The following is a 15044-nucleotide window of genomic DNA, read 5'->3' on the forward strand; positions in this document are numbered from 1 at the left end:
CTAAAATTGTTGAACTCAATATTCAGACCGGAAGGCTGTAAAGTGCCTAGTCTGAAGATGAGGTGCTGTTCCTCCAGTTTGCGTTGAGCTTCACTGGAACAATGCAGCAAGCCAAGGACAGACATATGGGCATGAGAGCGGTGTGGAGTGTTAAAATGGTAAGTGACAGGGAGGTCTGGGTAATGCTTGCGGACAGACCGAAGGTGTTCTGCAAAGCGGTCACCCAGTCTGCGTTTGGCCTCTCCAATGTAGAGGAAACCGCATTGGGAGCAACAAATGCAGTAGACAAAGTTGAGGGAAGTGCAAGTGAAATGCTGCTTCACTTGAAAGGAGTGTTTGGGTCCTTGGAAGGTGAGGAGAGGGGAAGTAAAGGGGCAGGTGTTGCACCTTCTGCGGTTGCTTGGAAAGGTGCTATGGGAGGGGGTTGAGGTGCAGGGGGTGATGGAAGAGTGGACCAGGGTGACCGGAGGGAACGATCCCTGCGGAATGCCGCCAGGTGGTGGGGGGTGAAGGGAAGATGTGTTTGGTGGTGGCATTGTGCTGGAGTTGGCAGAAATGGCGGAGGATGATCCTTTGAATGCGGAGGCTGGTGGGGTGATAAGTGAGGACAAGGGGGACCCTATCACGTTTCTGGGAGGGAGAAGAAGGCGTGAGGGCGGATGCATGGGAGATGGGCCGGACACAGTTGAGGGCCCTGTCAACCACCGTGGGTGGAAAACCTCGGTTAAGGAAGAAGGAGGACATGTCAGAGGAACTGTTTTTGAAAGTGGCATCATCAGAACAGATGCGACGGAGGCAAAGGAACTGAGAGAATGGGATGGACTCCTTACAGGAAGCGTGGTGAGGAGCTGTAGTTGAGGTAGCTGTGGGAGTCGGTAGGCTTGTAATGGACATTGGTGGATAGTCTATCACCAGAAATTGAGACAGAGAGGTCAAGGAAGGGAAGGGAAGTGTCAGAGATGGACCATGTGAAAATGATGTAGGGGTGGAGATTGGAAGCAAAATTAATACATTTTTCCAAGTCCTGACGAGAGCATGAAGCAGCGCCGAAGTAATCATCGATGTACCGAAGAAAGAGTTGTGGGAGGGGGCCGGAGTAGGACTGGAACAAGGAATGTTCCACATACCTCATCAAGAGACAGGCATAGCTGGGGCCCATGTGGGTACCCATAGCCACACCTTTTATTTGGAGGAAGCGAGAGGAGTTTAAGGAGAAATTGTTCAGTGTGAGAACAAGTTCAGCCAGACGGAGGAGAGTAGGTGGTGGATGGGGATTGTTCGGGACTCTGTTCGAGGAAGAAGCGGAGAGCCATCAGACCATCCTGCTGGGGAATGGAGGTGTAGAGGGATTGGATGTTCATGGTGAAGAAGAGGCGGTTGGGGCCAGGGAACTGGAAATTGTTGATATGATGTAGTGTGTCAGAGGCACGGATATAGGTGGGAAGGGACTGGACAAGGGGAGAGAGAATGGAGTCAAGGTAACAAGAAATGAGTTCTGTGGGGCAGGAATAGACTGACACGATCGGTCTGCCGGAACAGTTCTGTTTGTGGATTTTGGGTACGAGGTAGAAGCGGGCCATCCGAGGTTGGAAGACTATCAGATTGGAAGCTGTGGAAGGAAGATATCCAGAGGAGATGAGGTCAGTAACAATCCTGGCTTGATGTTCAGTGGTGGGGTCATGGTGCAGGGAGAGGTAGGAGGAAGTGTCTGCGAGTTGACGCTCAGCCTCTGCGAGGTAGAGGTCAGTGCGCCAGACAACTACAGCACCACCCTTGTCAGCGGGTTTGATGACAATGTCAGGGTTGGACCTGAGAGAACAGAGTGCAGCAAGTTCAGAGAGAGACAGGTTAGAGTGGGTGAGAGGAGCAGAGAAATTGAGACGACTAATGTCACGCCAACAGTTCTCAATGAAAAGATCAAGAGAAGGTAAGAATCCAGAGGGAGGGGTCCAGGTGGAGGGAGAATATTGGAGGTGGGTAAAAGGATCCGTTGAACAGGAAGAAGACTCCTGCCCAAAGAAGTGAGCACGGAGACGAAAGGGGTGGAAGAAGAGCTCAGCATCATGCCGAGCCCGAAATTCATTGAGATGAGGGCATAAGGGTATGAAACTAAGTCCTTTGCTGAGCACTGAACGTTCAGCGTCGGAGAGAGGAATGTCAGCGCGTATGGTGAATACACGGCCGGGGCTGTGATTGGAAGACGGGGTGGGGACAGAGGGACAGGCAGGGGTGGAGGGCCCTGGATGGGCGTTGGTGTCAATGAGTTGTTGGAGCTTGCGTTCCTTTGCACCTGAAAGAAAGAGACAAAGTTTCTTGTTGAGGTGTCGGATGAGACGAAGAATAAAATGAAACTGGGGGCCCGCTTAGCTTTGAAAAAGGGTGTGGCAGTGTTGCTGGAGGGAGAGGTCGAGCTTATTCATATGCGGCGCATGGCACTGAGTATGGATCTCAGAATGTGATGGGAACAGCAGTCCGAGGAGCGTTGTATGTCCCAGAGATACCTGTAATCCTGGGTGGGTTCGAAACATGAGAGATGGAATTTCAGTTGAAATCCACGTGGGGTAAGTCGGAGACAGAGACAGTCACTGAGGAAGGAGATATGGCTGTGAAAGTGGGTTTTAGTAAACACCTTGTCAAACACCAGGAAAGAAGTGGAAAGCAATGAAGGTGAATAAGGGAAAAGAGAGATACGAAAATCCTAACGGAGAGAAGGGCAAAACTTTTTCAAGGTAGGCATTCCTTGAAGAGAAGTGGCAGTCAATTAAACACTAAGATAAAAGCAAAAAACTGCGGATGCTGGAAATCCAAAACAAAAACAAAAATACCTGGAAAAACTCAGCAGGTCTGGCAGCATCTGCGGAGAGGAACACAGTTAACATTTCGAGTCCAAATGACTCTTCAACAGAACTAAGTAAAAATAGAAGTGAAATATAAGCTGGTTTAAGGAGGGGATGGGGTGGGGGGGGGGAGTGGGTGGTGTGGGACAAGAGGAGCTGTATAGAGGGCCAGTGATAGGTGGAGATAACCAAAAGATGTCACAGACAAAAGGACAAAGAGGTGTTGAAGGTGGTGATATTATCTAAAGGAATGTGCTAATTAAGGGTAGAAAGCAGGACGCGTAAGCTACAGATAGCCCTAGTGGGGGTGGGGGTGGGGTGGGGGAAGGGATCGAAATAGGCTAAAAGGTAGAGATAAAACAATGGATGGAAATACACTTAAAAATAATGGAAGTAGGTGGGAAAAGAAAAATCTATATAAATTATTGGGAAAAAACAAAAAGGAGGGGGAAAATCAGAAAGGGGATGGGGATGGAGGAGAGAGTTATGATCTTAAATTGTTGAACTCAATACCCAGTCTGGAAGGCTGTAAAGTGCCTAGTCGGAAGTTGAGGTGCTGTTCCTCCAGTTTGCGTTGAGCTTCACTGGAACAATGCAGCAAGCCAAGGACAGACATGTGGGCATGAAAGCAGTGTGGAGTGTTGAAATGGCAAGTGACAGGGAGGTTTGGGTCATTCTTGCGGACACACCGAAGGTGTTCTGCAAAGCGGTCACCCAGTCTGCGTTTGGTCTCTCCAATGTAGAGTAAACCGCATTGGGAGCAACAAATGCAGTAGACTAAGTTGAGGGAAGTGCAAGTGAAATGCTGGTTCACTTGAAAGGAGTGTTTGGGCCCTTGGATGGTGAGGAGAGGGGAAGTAAAGGGGCAGGTGTTGCACCTTCTGCGGTTGCTTGGCAAGGTGCTGTGGGAGCGGGTTGAGGTGTAGGGGGTGATGGAGGAGTGGATACCTGCGGAATGCCGCTGGGAGGGGGTGAAGGCAAGATGTGTTTGGTGGTGGCATCATGCTGGAGTTGGCAGAAATGGCGGAGGATGATCCTTTGAATGCGGAGGCTGGTGGGGTGATAAGTGAGGACAAGGGGGACCCTATCACGTTTCTGGGAGGGAGAAGAAAGTGTGAGGGTGGATGCATGGGAGATGGGCTGGACACGGTTGAGGGCCCTGTCAACCACCGTGGGTGGAAAACCTCAGTTAAGGAAGAAGGAAGATATGTTAGAGGAACTGTTTTTGAAAGTGGCATCATCAGAACAGATGCGACGGAGGCGAAGGAACTGAGAGAATGGGATGGAGACCTTACAGGAAGGCAGTATTATCATCCAAGTGCTATGGGATCATTATTGAGTGCAAAGGTCAATTGGATGCCTGGTAATTGATGGGTAGCCTGCAGAGCTGGGGTCACAACTGATTTGAAATATTTTTAATGAATTGTGCAAGGGCTATAAAATCTCGACTGGATTGCTATCAATACTATCCAAGTTGATGGATTGAGTAGGCCAACAGCACAAACACACTAAGCCAGCTTTGAAGAAGTCATACGGACTCGAAATGTTTCTTTCTCCATAGATGCTGTCGGACCTGCTGAGGTTTTCCAGCATTTTCTGTTTTTATTACACCAAGCCTCCATCTGTGCTGTATCTTTCTAGGATTCTCAATGATGATGCAGCCCACACCCAGTTAACCTCTGGCAGAGCCCTTGGAAGTTTCCCATTTTGAAAGAATAGGTAGAATGTCATCTGCAACGACTTATGTACAAGGGTACAGTTGCCATTTAAGTTCTTAATCAGCTCCAGCTGTTTTCTAACAACAGAACATCCCTTGCTTTGATTTTTCAGTACATCCTTCGTTCTTTCCTTCGTGAGGATGCAGGAGACACAAAGGAAAATGAAAAGAAACCCAGAAAGAATGATTTAACAAAAAATCTAAACCCCCCTGATGGTTAAATGGCAAAGATACCATCCAATAAGGCACTGAACCATAACAAGACCTGGAAAATCACAGGTTTCATTCTGTACTGGAGTTCCCTGATCTCAGCTGGGGTGACAGTGTTAACTGCTGAATTTATCTTAAAAGTCCAGGATTATTGATAGGTATCCAGCGATTTCTCCTTCAAATGCACATATAGACATCTGGCCGTAGGAATTGGCTCAGCTGCAATGCACTCCATGACTGAATAAAAAATTTCATTTGTTCAAGTATCCTTGGACTACTGGAACCTCTGGACATATACTTAAGTCAGGTGAAGAAAGGTGGAAAACCTCCTGTTTCTAAAATCCTGGCACGCTCAATTACGATCAGTGTGGTAGAAACTGCAACCCATTAAAGTATTTTGCACCAAAATGTTTCTCCTCTAAATTTATTAAATAGAACACAAAATGCCATCTGGCATTTTTTCTGCTGCAGATTCTGTACATAGTACCAGTTCTGGATTACGTATACATCTCTGAACGTGTAACCAGTTTCTGTGCTTTTTCCAGAAATCTCCATTATTTGTTTAAACCATTCTAAGTTTGCCTGTTCACTGTCAAACTCCAACAATAGCCAAAGTAAAAAATGTCAGAGTTTGGTAAGTGCTTAATTTATACACTTTATTTATATAACCAGAAATTTACAATAATTCATCTTCAAATCCTTTAATGTTCCAGTAAAGTCCATTTCTAAAGGACTAAAGCCAATCCTGTTTCTGGTCAGCAATTGCATAAAAGTACAGAAAAATATGGTACAGGATTATTCCTTGTGCATAATATTGAATGCATCTAAAACAATGTTATGTATACTGTAGCACAAGCAAAATGAAACTAAAATCATGTCCAAACTACTGTAATCAAGAATTGAAGCTGAAATCCCTGCAATACCTGTGTTAGTAAAACATGTATATTGTTTAGTTCCATTGACACTTGCTGTGACTCTTTTGCCTCAATTTGATTTCTAAATCTTGAATGCAAATAGAAATTCTACATTTTAAAAAGAAACAAAATATCTTTGTAATATGACCACAGCACATCTAGCCCAAAGAAACAGTCAATTTTTGAACATATTAGAGAAAATTAAAAAGTACAGTCAGTAAATTTTTCTTCCGTTCTTTGTACTGGGGTGGGTAGGCATCTTTCATTCCTAAACAGTTACTGTAGGGAAGCAGCTGTTAAAAATTGTATCTTAAACACATTCAGAATGTGCTTACAGTAAAATTCACAGACAGCATAATGTCCACTGTACAAAATTTTGCTATTTTACAAACACATGATCAGTTTCACTGGTCTGCTGAGATCATGTCAAGGGAGAGGAGATTTCTAGCCCTTTCCAAAAAGCTAATCTCTTTAAAGGGTAGCTCTCTCTGGTGAGAGCAACTGGTTAATAACACACTTAAAATTAAATAAAATAAAAAGTTTCATGTTGTACGAGGCTCATCTTTGCACAAATTGCTCCAAATTGTTGTTGTTTAATTATTAGCTGCATCTGCTTGGCGATGCCACCGATCATCCTCTACTCCAGAATCGTAATCTTCTTCGACAGGCTCCTTAGATGGGGCTCTAAATACAAGAAAATATCTCATCAGTTAAAAATGACTTATTTGAGGGACCTACATGGAAAAAGAAGTCCTTCAAAATATTTGGCACAGTAGCAAAACATCTGCCAGCAAAATCTAAAATTTCTTTTATCTCTTTCACCTGCCTTTGTTACTTATCCGAAATTCCTAAAATTTAAAGAGGCAAGGGGTGCAACAAAACTGATTTCTCAAGCCCCAAAGTAATGCTTCCAAACTGTAACTCCCTGGTCATTGTTAGATCCAGGTAACACTTGATAGAAAAATTGTGCTGATTACTCCATGATGATGCATTACAGCTGTCCTTTAGGCATGCAGCCTAAAATGTAACTCTTTCGAGTACAAACACGTTTCCATCTGTTCCTATTCAGATGAAGTTACGTTGTTTCATAGTTTGCCATTGTGAGATTTGAACTCTTGATCTTGGGGTTACAAACCCAGTACCATAACCACTTGGCCTAAAATGTAGAAGCAATGATCCAGTGCAAGTGTCAACAACGTTTGATGAGCCTTTTTCCAAACTGGGATATGTGCAAAGCTTGTTTTGGGGTGGGGGCGTGGGGATGGCAGTAACAGGGAGGGGGGCAAGACACCAAATATTGATGCATGCTTTTCAGGACAGAAAATATTTTACATGCTGCAACAAGAGCATCTAAAAGGAAGATAAAACTTGGTCTCATAGCAACCAATTTCTATTAAGAGCCAAGCCACCAGGTAAATGTTGTAGATGGAATTTTGTCAATGTGACAATCCACCCAAGACAACAGATGAAGTCTGAAAGAGCAGGTACAGTTACGAATGAACTCGGACAGGCTTAAGAACCAAATTTCCCCTGGCTATTATGCCGTTACCAGAATTAATGATCTTTTAGCTTAGCTGTTCTGCAGATCAGAGAACGTTCCATTACATGACTCCTAAAAAAAAAAAGGGTTTGATCCCAGGTCCTGCAGAAGAAATTATCCAGCCTTCTGGTCTAATTAGTGGCCATCAGATCTGATTGATGGTATTTTTCCCAACATGAATTTGGCATGGAGTTATTGAGAAAATGTACTGCTACACTTCCTCAGGAACTGTACTCCATCTACTAAATAAATGATGTTAAAATTACACTGTGGCAGGGCTATTTGCTGCGATAAAGGACTTAGCCAGTCTCCCCCAAATGCTTCGGGGGAAGAAAATAAAGCACAATATTGCATCATGAGTAGGATGGAGTTAAATGAAAAAATATTTAAAACAATAAAGAGAGATGCTACTCAATAGCCTCTAGGGTCACTGTGGTATGAAGAAGGCTGAGGTATTGTTGTAAGATTTTGAAATGGGTTTTGACTTGCTTCTTCCTTCCATCACCATCTGGAAAGGAGGCCTAGTGAGGACAAATTCGTGCAAGGGTTACAAATAGCTTATCGCAGTTTGTCAGGACTGACGGTCAAGTGTGCAAGAAGCTTACACAACCCTAGCCACTGCCACAATAGTGGCTTTCAGGGAGTTCACTGGGAAAAGCTGAATCCTTGGGAACCTTAAATGTGTTACTATTACCAACAATAATCTAGGTCTGTGGATAATTATCAGTTAAGTGTTAAATAGAAGCTTTTATCCATCTTAAAAGTGATGCACTCTAAATTCAACTGTACAAATATACAGAACAGACTGGAATCATTCACAAATTTTGCACCACATGAAGCAGATTCTGTCAGATTTTCATTTTATCCAGACCTATATGACCATTGAAAATTTACCGTATGTATGCAGGTGGTTTCTTTCCATCCACAATGTCTTTATCCACTTCTACAGCTACAATGTCAGAGTTTGGCACTTCAAACATTGGCTCCAACAGCAACTTTTCCTGAAAATACATTTTTCTTTTATGAGTTGCTGTTTTACATCACCACCCACAAAAACCAATCAACTAACCGTTTAACCTCCCAGACCTCTGAACATTTCGCTTAATTCTAACTCGAAGGACTAGCTCAGTGCAAGGTGCTTCTTCGATGCCTAGGAGGCCCCAATATCTCCATGTATGGCTCCTTGTCAGATTTTGTTTGATAACGCCTTGGGACATTATGTTAAAGGGGTTATATAAATGAGATTGTTGCTTCAATAACCCTTCCTTTCAAATAGAAGATGAAATACTTTGAAATATATCTTAGAGATTTCACAAAAAAGCAGGGATATTAGAAAAACCATGTCACACACTGCTTACAGTACATACAGTAATCTGCCAGTGATAAATTTCAAATTTGGATTTAAAATATGCAACTAGTTGATGGATTTTTTCATTCTGACATTAAGCAGATACTCAAATCTACACTATCCAGTCAGAAATTTGCATTTTCTGACACTGTACCCCCAACACCTCTCTATTAATTAAATTGTCAAAGAACAACAATAATCATATAAATTAGACTTTTTAGCAATCTTTTCAGCAACTTACCATGATTGACCTAAGGCCTCGAGCACCAGTCTTCCTTTCCAGAGCGAGTCGAGCTATAGCTCTCAAGGCATCCTCAGATACATTAAGATCACACTACACAAAATATAAAAAAATTAAAATCAGCAACACCAAAACAAATATGCATTTCTCAAATTATTCCCTCCAGACATAATATTTAAATAAAATGGTTAGGTCCAAATTGTAAGACTCAGGGGAAGTTATTATTTGAAAAGACAGGTTTATATTTAGCTCAAGTCTTTCAATAATTATTTATCACCCACTAGCATCTCAGGTATCATTCTATGCACATTTTAAGTAATAACTTTTCTACTGATTCGGATATTACTTTATTTCCATTTAAAACATGGCTGAGAGGGAAGTTTGTAACAGGTTGCAATTGTGTTAACTGGCAATACAAATATGCATTTCGATCAGCAAACTGCCATTCTCGGCCAAAGCTATCATGCAAGGCCCGAGTCTCCCCCAAAAAAAGCACAAGTAGTAGCTAAAATCCAAATGCCATTTTTGTGTAACTGATTCCAGGAGCAAGTTACATAGGTGCACTGCAAATAATTTTGAGGAGATATTTCCCATTTAAAAAAGACAAAAATCATGCACAATTAAGAGACCTGCATGGAAATTAACAGTGAAAGTCTAAATAGTCTTAATTTTCAGCAAACAGTAGCTCCCAGATGGTTTAAAAACTTTATGAGCAATATAAATAGCAAAGGGAAATGAGAAAATCTGCATTCCGGCGAGGAATGCAAAAATGACCCAAGTAAGTTATCTAAACAGACCTGAGCAGATCAGTTAGATGGGCTAAGGGTCTTTTCATCTCTCCAATGTTCCACATCCAATACAATAAAGATCCAGATAAAAGAGAAGCTTTTTTATTTATTATGCAGGAAAGAACCATTTCAAAGTAAGTCCCTTCTTTGATAAATAACAAAAACAGAGGAGAACGAAGAGAGTAGTGTTTTCAAACCTTATCCATACTGAACAAAGCCTGGTACTGTGGAACGACAGCATTTCGTGGTTCTGTTAGAATTTGCACCAACGTTTCCTCATTTAAGCTATGCAATGGAACTATCACAGGCAGGCGTCCTACAAATTCTGGAATCATTCCAAATTCTATCAGGTCCCGGGCCTCGACATGGCGGAGTAATCTGTCCTTTTCTTCTAATTCCTGGACAGTATTGTTATCACCGCTTGTATTCGCTAAATCAGCAGCTGCTGCCGCCCTTCTCCCTTTGCCAAGATTTGAGGGGGTGCCAAATCCAAGGTACTGCAGAGATAGAGACAGAAGGTATAAATGTCATGCAAGAACTTTGCTAACGCATGCAAATTATTTACTTTGACAAAAACAAAAAAAGCTCAAAAACTCCATTAACAGTGAACACTAATTATGAATTGATAATTCCATCAGTGCCCACAAAGGGACATTATCTATATGATTTAACTTCCCTTTGCTAAAATGTATTCCTAACCTCCCTAAGGGGTTGTATTCTTTAAGCTGTTTAACAGTGTTCAATGTGTCACCATCATCCTCCTCTATACAAAATAAAATCAGTGTTTTATGTGAACAACAGTGTGGAAATTATTCAAGGACAAAGTCAAGTCTGGCTGTGATGAAGTTACAACGAACTAATCTGCAGACATTAACTGTCTATAATCACACAAAGGATGACCACTTGGATAAGGATTGCGGAGAGGGAAAAAACACAACTGATTGCAGAGCAATGTGGCCAACGGAAGTCTCATCCACTCAGTATGAAACATTTCTCAAAGCTAAGATGTATGGAGAACAAGTCAGGGAATCCATACCTTTTCATTCTTTCTCCTGCTGATAATCCTATCCAGACCATTGAAAGCACCAGATGCCACAAATAAAATATTAGTAGTATCCACTTGAACGGTTTCTCCTCGCAATTTCCTTGAATTTTTTTCTGGCACATTTACAATTGTACCTTCAAGCAGCTTCAGTAGCCCCTACATGGAAAAATAAAGAAATTCGTCCTTTAAAAATAAATACACACCATGTGAATTCAACCAGAATTGTTAAAAATGATTCAGCTGTGGCACTACTGTTACATTCCTATGGCACCTCTAACTTAAATGAAGATGACAAAAGCAATCCATTAACAGCCCGCAATCACTGAATAGCGTGCACAGGAGGCCATTTGGCCCATTAAATCTACACTAGCTTTAAGTGGAATTCAGATAGTCCCACTCTTGCCCCATATCCCTGCAATTTTTTCTCCTTTAAATAATTTATAAAGTTTCATTTTGAAGCTACTATTGAATCGGTATCCACCACCATATCAGGCAGTTCATTACAAATTCTAACCACTTGTTGCTTTAAGAACTTTTTCCTCATGTCTCTGGTTCTATACCTAACCATATTAACCCTGCACTCTGGTTATTGACCCTTCAATCATTGGAAGTAGTTATTCTTTATTTTCTCTATTTAAACTGTCATGATTTTAAATACCTCTATCAAATCTCCCCTTAACTTTCTCTGCGCTAAGGAGAATAACCCAGCTTCTCTAGCCTTTGTAGTTGTAATCCCTCATTCTTGGAGCCATTCTAGTAAATATCTTCTGTGGCATCTTCAGAGTTTTCTTGTCCTTCCTAAGTGCAGTGCCCAAAATTGGACATAATACTCCAGCTGGGGCTGAACCAGTGTTTTACGTGGGTTTAAAATAACGTCCTGCTTTCTGTACTCTATACCCCTATTTATAAAGTCTAGAATTCCATATGCTTTATTAACTGCCATGTTAACATGTCCTGGCACCAATGATTTGTGCACAAACAAAAAGGCCTCTTTTCTTACACTCCCTTCAAAATTGGACCATTTAGCTTGCACTGTTTTTCCTCATCTCTTCATTCTTCCTGGCAAAATGTCATCACCTTTCTTTGTTGAATTTCATCTACCATTTGCCTGCCCATTCCACCAGTCTATGTCCTCTTGAAATCTATTACCATCTTTCTCAGTGTTTACTACACTTCCAAATTTTGTCTCATCTGCAAATTTTGAAACAGTGCCCTTTGCCCCCAGGTCCAAATCATTAATGCATATCAAATACAGCAGCGGTCTTAGGACTGAACCTTGGACAATTCCACTGTTTACCTCCCTCCAGTTTAAAAAAAAACATTCAACACAACTCTGTTCTATCCCTCAGCCAATTTTGTACTCATGTGAATATATGAATTAAGAGGGGTAGGCCATTCAGCCCCTTGAGCCTGCTCTAACATTCAACAAGATCATGGCTGATCTGAATGTAGCTACAACTCCACAATCCACCTACCCCCGATAGGTTCTTGACTAACAAGGGAGTCAAAGGCTTTGTACCTCTGCCTTAAAAATATTTACTGACCCTGCCTCCACTGCTCTCCAGGGAAGAGTGCGCCAAAGATTCACGATCCTCAGAAAAAATTTCTTCTCACCTCTGACTTAAATGGGAGACCCCTTATTTTTTAACTGTGTCCCCTAGTTCTAGTCTCTCCCACAAGGGGAAACATTCTTTCACCATCCACCCTGTCAAGTCCCCTCAGGATATATATTTCAATATGATCACCTCTCAATCTTTTAAACTCCAATGAATACAGCCCAGCTTGTCCAGCCTTTCCTCATAAGATAACCCACCATTTCAGGTATCTGCCGAGTGAACCTTCTCTGAACTGCTTCTAATGCATTAATATACTTTCTTAAATAAATAGACCAAAACAGTACACACTAGTCCAGTATGGTCTCACCAACATCCTGAACAACTGTAAAACATCCCTACTTTTATATTCCATTCCCCTTGCAATAAACAACAACTTGCCATTTACCTTTCCTAATCACTTGCTGTATCTGCATACTTTGTGATTCTACCAGGACACCCAGGTCCCTCTGTACCTCAGAGTCCTGCAATCTCTCTCCTTTTAAATAATATGCTGCTTTTCTATTTGTCCAGCCAAAGTGGACAAGTTCACATTTTCCTGCATTATACTCCATCTGCCAAATTTTTGCCCACTCACTTAACCTTTGTCCCTTTGCAGACTCATGTCCTCTTCACAACTTATTTTCCTATCTAACTGTGTCATCAGCAAATTTGGCAACCATACATTTGGTCCCTTCATCCAAGTCACTGATATAAATTGTAAATAGTTGAGACCCTAGCACTGATCCCTGTGGTACTCATCTTATTTTGCCAACCCAAAAGTGACCCATTTATGCCTACTCTCTATTCCTGCTAGCTAACCAATCCTCTATCCATGTTAGTGTTACCCCCTACACCATGAGCTCTTATTTTGCATTGTAATCTTTGATATTTCATGTTGCTTCTGCCTCCTTAATCTCATGGGACTTCAATTTTTTGCTAATAAGCCAAATATCTGGTTCTTTATCAAAAACCTTTTGAAAGTCCAAACACAACACATTGCACTGCCCTCATTCACCTTCTCTGTTACCTCATTTAAAAACTCAATCAAGTTAGTCAATCTCAACAAATCCGAGCTGGTTGTCTTATATTAGTCCATGCTTGCTCAAGTGGATGTTAATTTTCTTCTGGATTAGTGGCTCTATAAGCTTCCCCAAAATCAATGTTAAATTGACTGCCCTGTAATTGCCAGGTTTTACTTCTCCATCTCTTATAAAAATTTTATAGCTTGGAACATATAGTTCCTAGTCTTGATCAATTGAAGCCAAGTTTCTGCCCAGGTTGTAAATATCATCTCTCCATTTTAATTAATATCTGAAGTTTAGTCCATTTCTTTGTTCTCTGCAGGCAAAAACTAAAACTAGAAACCAATAAATAATCACAGTCAATTATTTTGTCACGTTAAAATTTGTTCATATAAAAAATATTTTCCTTTTCGCTTTTATAAAAAAAATGAAATTCCTTATCACTTGCCTGCTGAACACCTTCACCGCCCACATCACGTAGTTGATGAATCCCTGGCACACTGCCAATCTTATCTACTTCGTCCAAGAATACTATTCCTGCAAAAGAATGGATTTTGGTAAGACAACCGCCAATTGCACACAAGGCCCCATAAACAGCAATTAGATAAATGACTAGTGCATCTATTTGGTGACGGCAGTGGTATAAATGTTGATCAGTACACCAGGAGAGTTAAAGAAAAATACTACTGAAACTTTTATATGAACCAAGCAGGCAGATGAGGCCACAGTTTAATGTCTCATTCCAAAGAAAACACCAGCAATAAGGCAGGAGCCCTCAGCATTGCACTGAAGAATAAGTCATGGTTATTTGCTTAAGGTTGCAATGGGATCTAAACCAATTGACATTGATTTTTAAGCTCAATTCCAAAGAAAATAAGGCTGTGTAATTTATCTCCAATTGCATCAAGATATATCCAACATCATACTTTTGAATGTTATTGTTGTAATGTAGGAAATGTGGCCGCCAATGGTTTGGGGCAAATGAATACCTGGAGGAGAACAATGGGACCCCTGATGGAGGAAATGCCATCCGAAGGTAGATGGGCAACCTTTGAATTAATTAACAGCAACCTGAACCTACAAGTCGTGATGCAGCTGCAGTACAGGACAAGTCAACGAAAGAGTAGCTATGGACAGTCAGAAACACAGCACCAGGGTTCAAGTCCTTGCCTTGAAAGACTGTAGAGGACAGTCACCAGAGTTTTGACAATAGACTGATGAAAATTCTTCAGTTCTATTACCTACAGGGCAGAGTTTTGTCTTCTCTTTTGAAACCTGATTAGTCCAAGAGAGGTATTTTTAGTAGGAATTAACACCGCAACAGTGAGTAAATGCAGATTAATTTCAATGTCAAATATGACAAATTATCAAGTGAGTTGAGAGTTCAGAGATTAGGGGTGCGATAGCATAGAGGTTACATTATATAACTAGTAATGTAGAATCCTGACCTAAAGATCTGGAGACACTAATTCAAATCCCACCACGACAGATGAGAATTTAAATTTAATTAATTTAAAAATCTGGAATAAAAAGCAGCATAAGTGATGTTGACTATGAAACTACCAGAATGTCCTAAAAACCCATCAGGGTCATGAGTGTGTCTTTTAGAGAAGGAAATTTGCCATGCTTACCTTGTCTGGCCTGTGTATGACTCCAGAGCCACAGCAATGTGGTTGATTTTTAACTGCCCTCTGAAGTGACCTAGTAAGCCACTCAGTTATATACAAAAAGGCAGCTCACCACTACCTTAAAGGCAATTAGGGATGGGCAGTAAATAACAGCCTTGC

The 15044-nt window shown here is 41.5% G+C and overlaps 1 protein-coding gene across 2 annotated transcripts in view; it reads right to left on the bottom strand.

Annotated features, from left to right (window-relative positions):
- Nucleotides 1-5399: 5399 nt before the first annotated feature.
- clpxa (caseinolytic mitochondrial matrix peptidase chaperone subunit Xa) overlaps nucleotides 5400-15044 on the bottom strand; it is a 38679-nt gene continuing 29034 nt past the window's right edge. For both annotated transcript variants that reach the window (XM_041175051.1, XM_041175050.1), the window contains 6 exons: nucleotides 13706-13794; nucleotides 10632-10796; nucleotides 9793-10092; nucleotides 8808-8900; nucleotides 8113-8219; nucleotides 5400-6362 (listed from right to left, as the gene is read on the bottom strand). In XM_041175051.1, the coding sequence (XP_041030985.1) occupies nucleotides 6272-6362; nucleotides 8113-8219; nucleotides 8808-8900; nucleotides 9793-10092; nucleotides 10632-10796; nucleotides 13706-13794 (845 nt within the window). In that variant the 3' untranslated portion in view covers nucleotides 5400-6271. The remainder of the gene's footprint in view (nucleotides 6363-8112; nucleotides 8220-8807; nucleotides 8901-9792; nucleotides 10093-10631; nucleotides 10797-13705; nucleotides 13795-15044) is intronic.

Source organism: Carcharodon carcharias, chromosome 26, assembly GCF_017639515.1.
Source record: "Carcharodon carcharias isolate sCarCar2 chromosome 26, sCarCar2.pri, whole genome shotgun sequence".
Lineage (NCBI taxonomy): Eukaryota > Metazoa > Chordata > Chondrichthyes > Lamniformes > Lamnidae > Carcharodon > Carcharodon carcharias.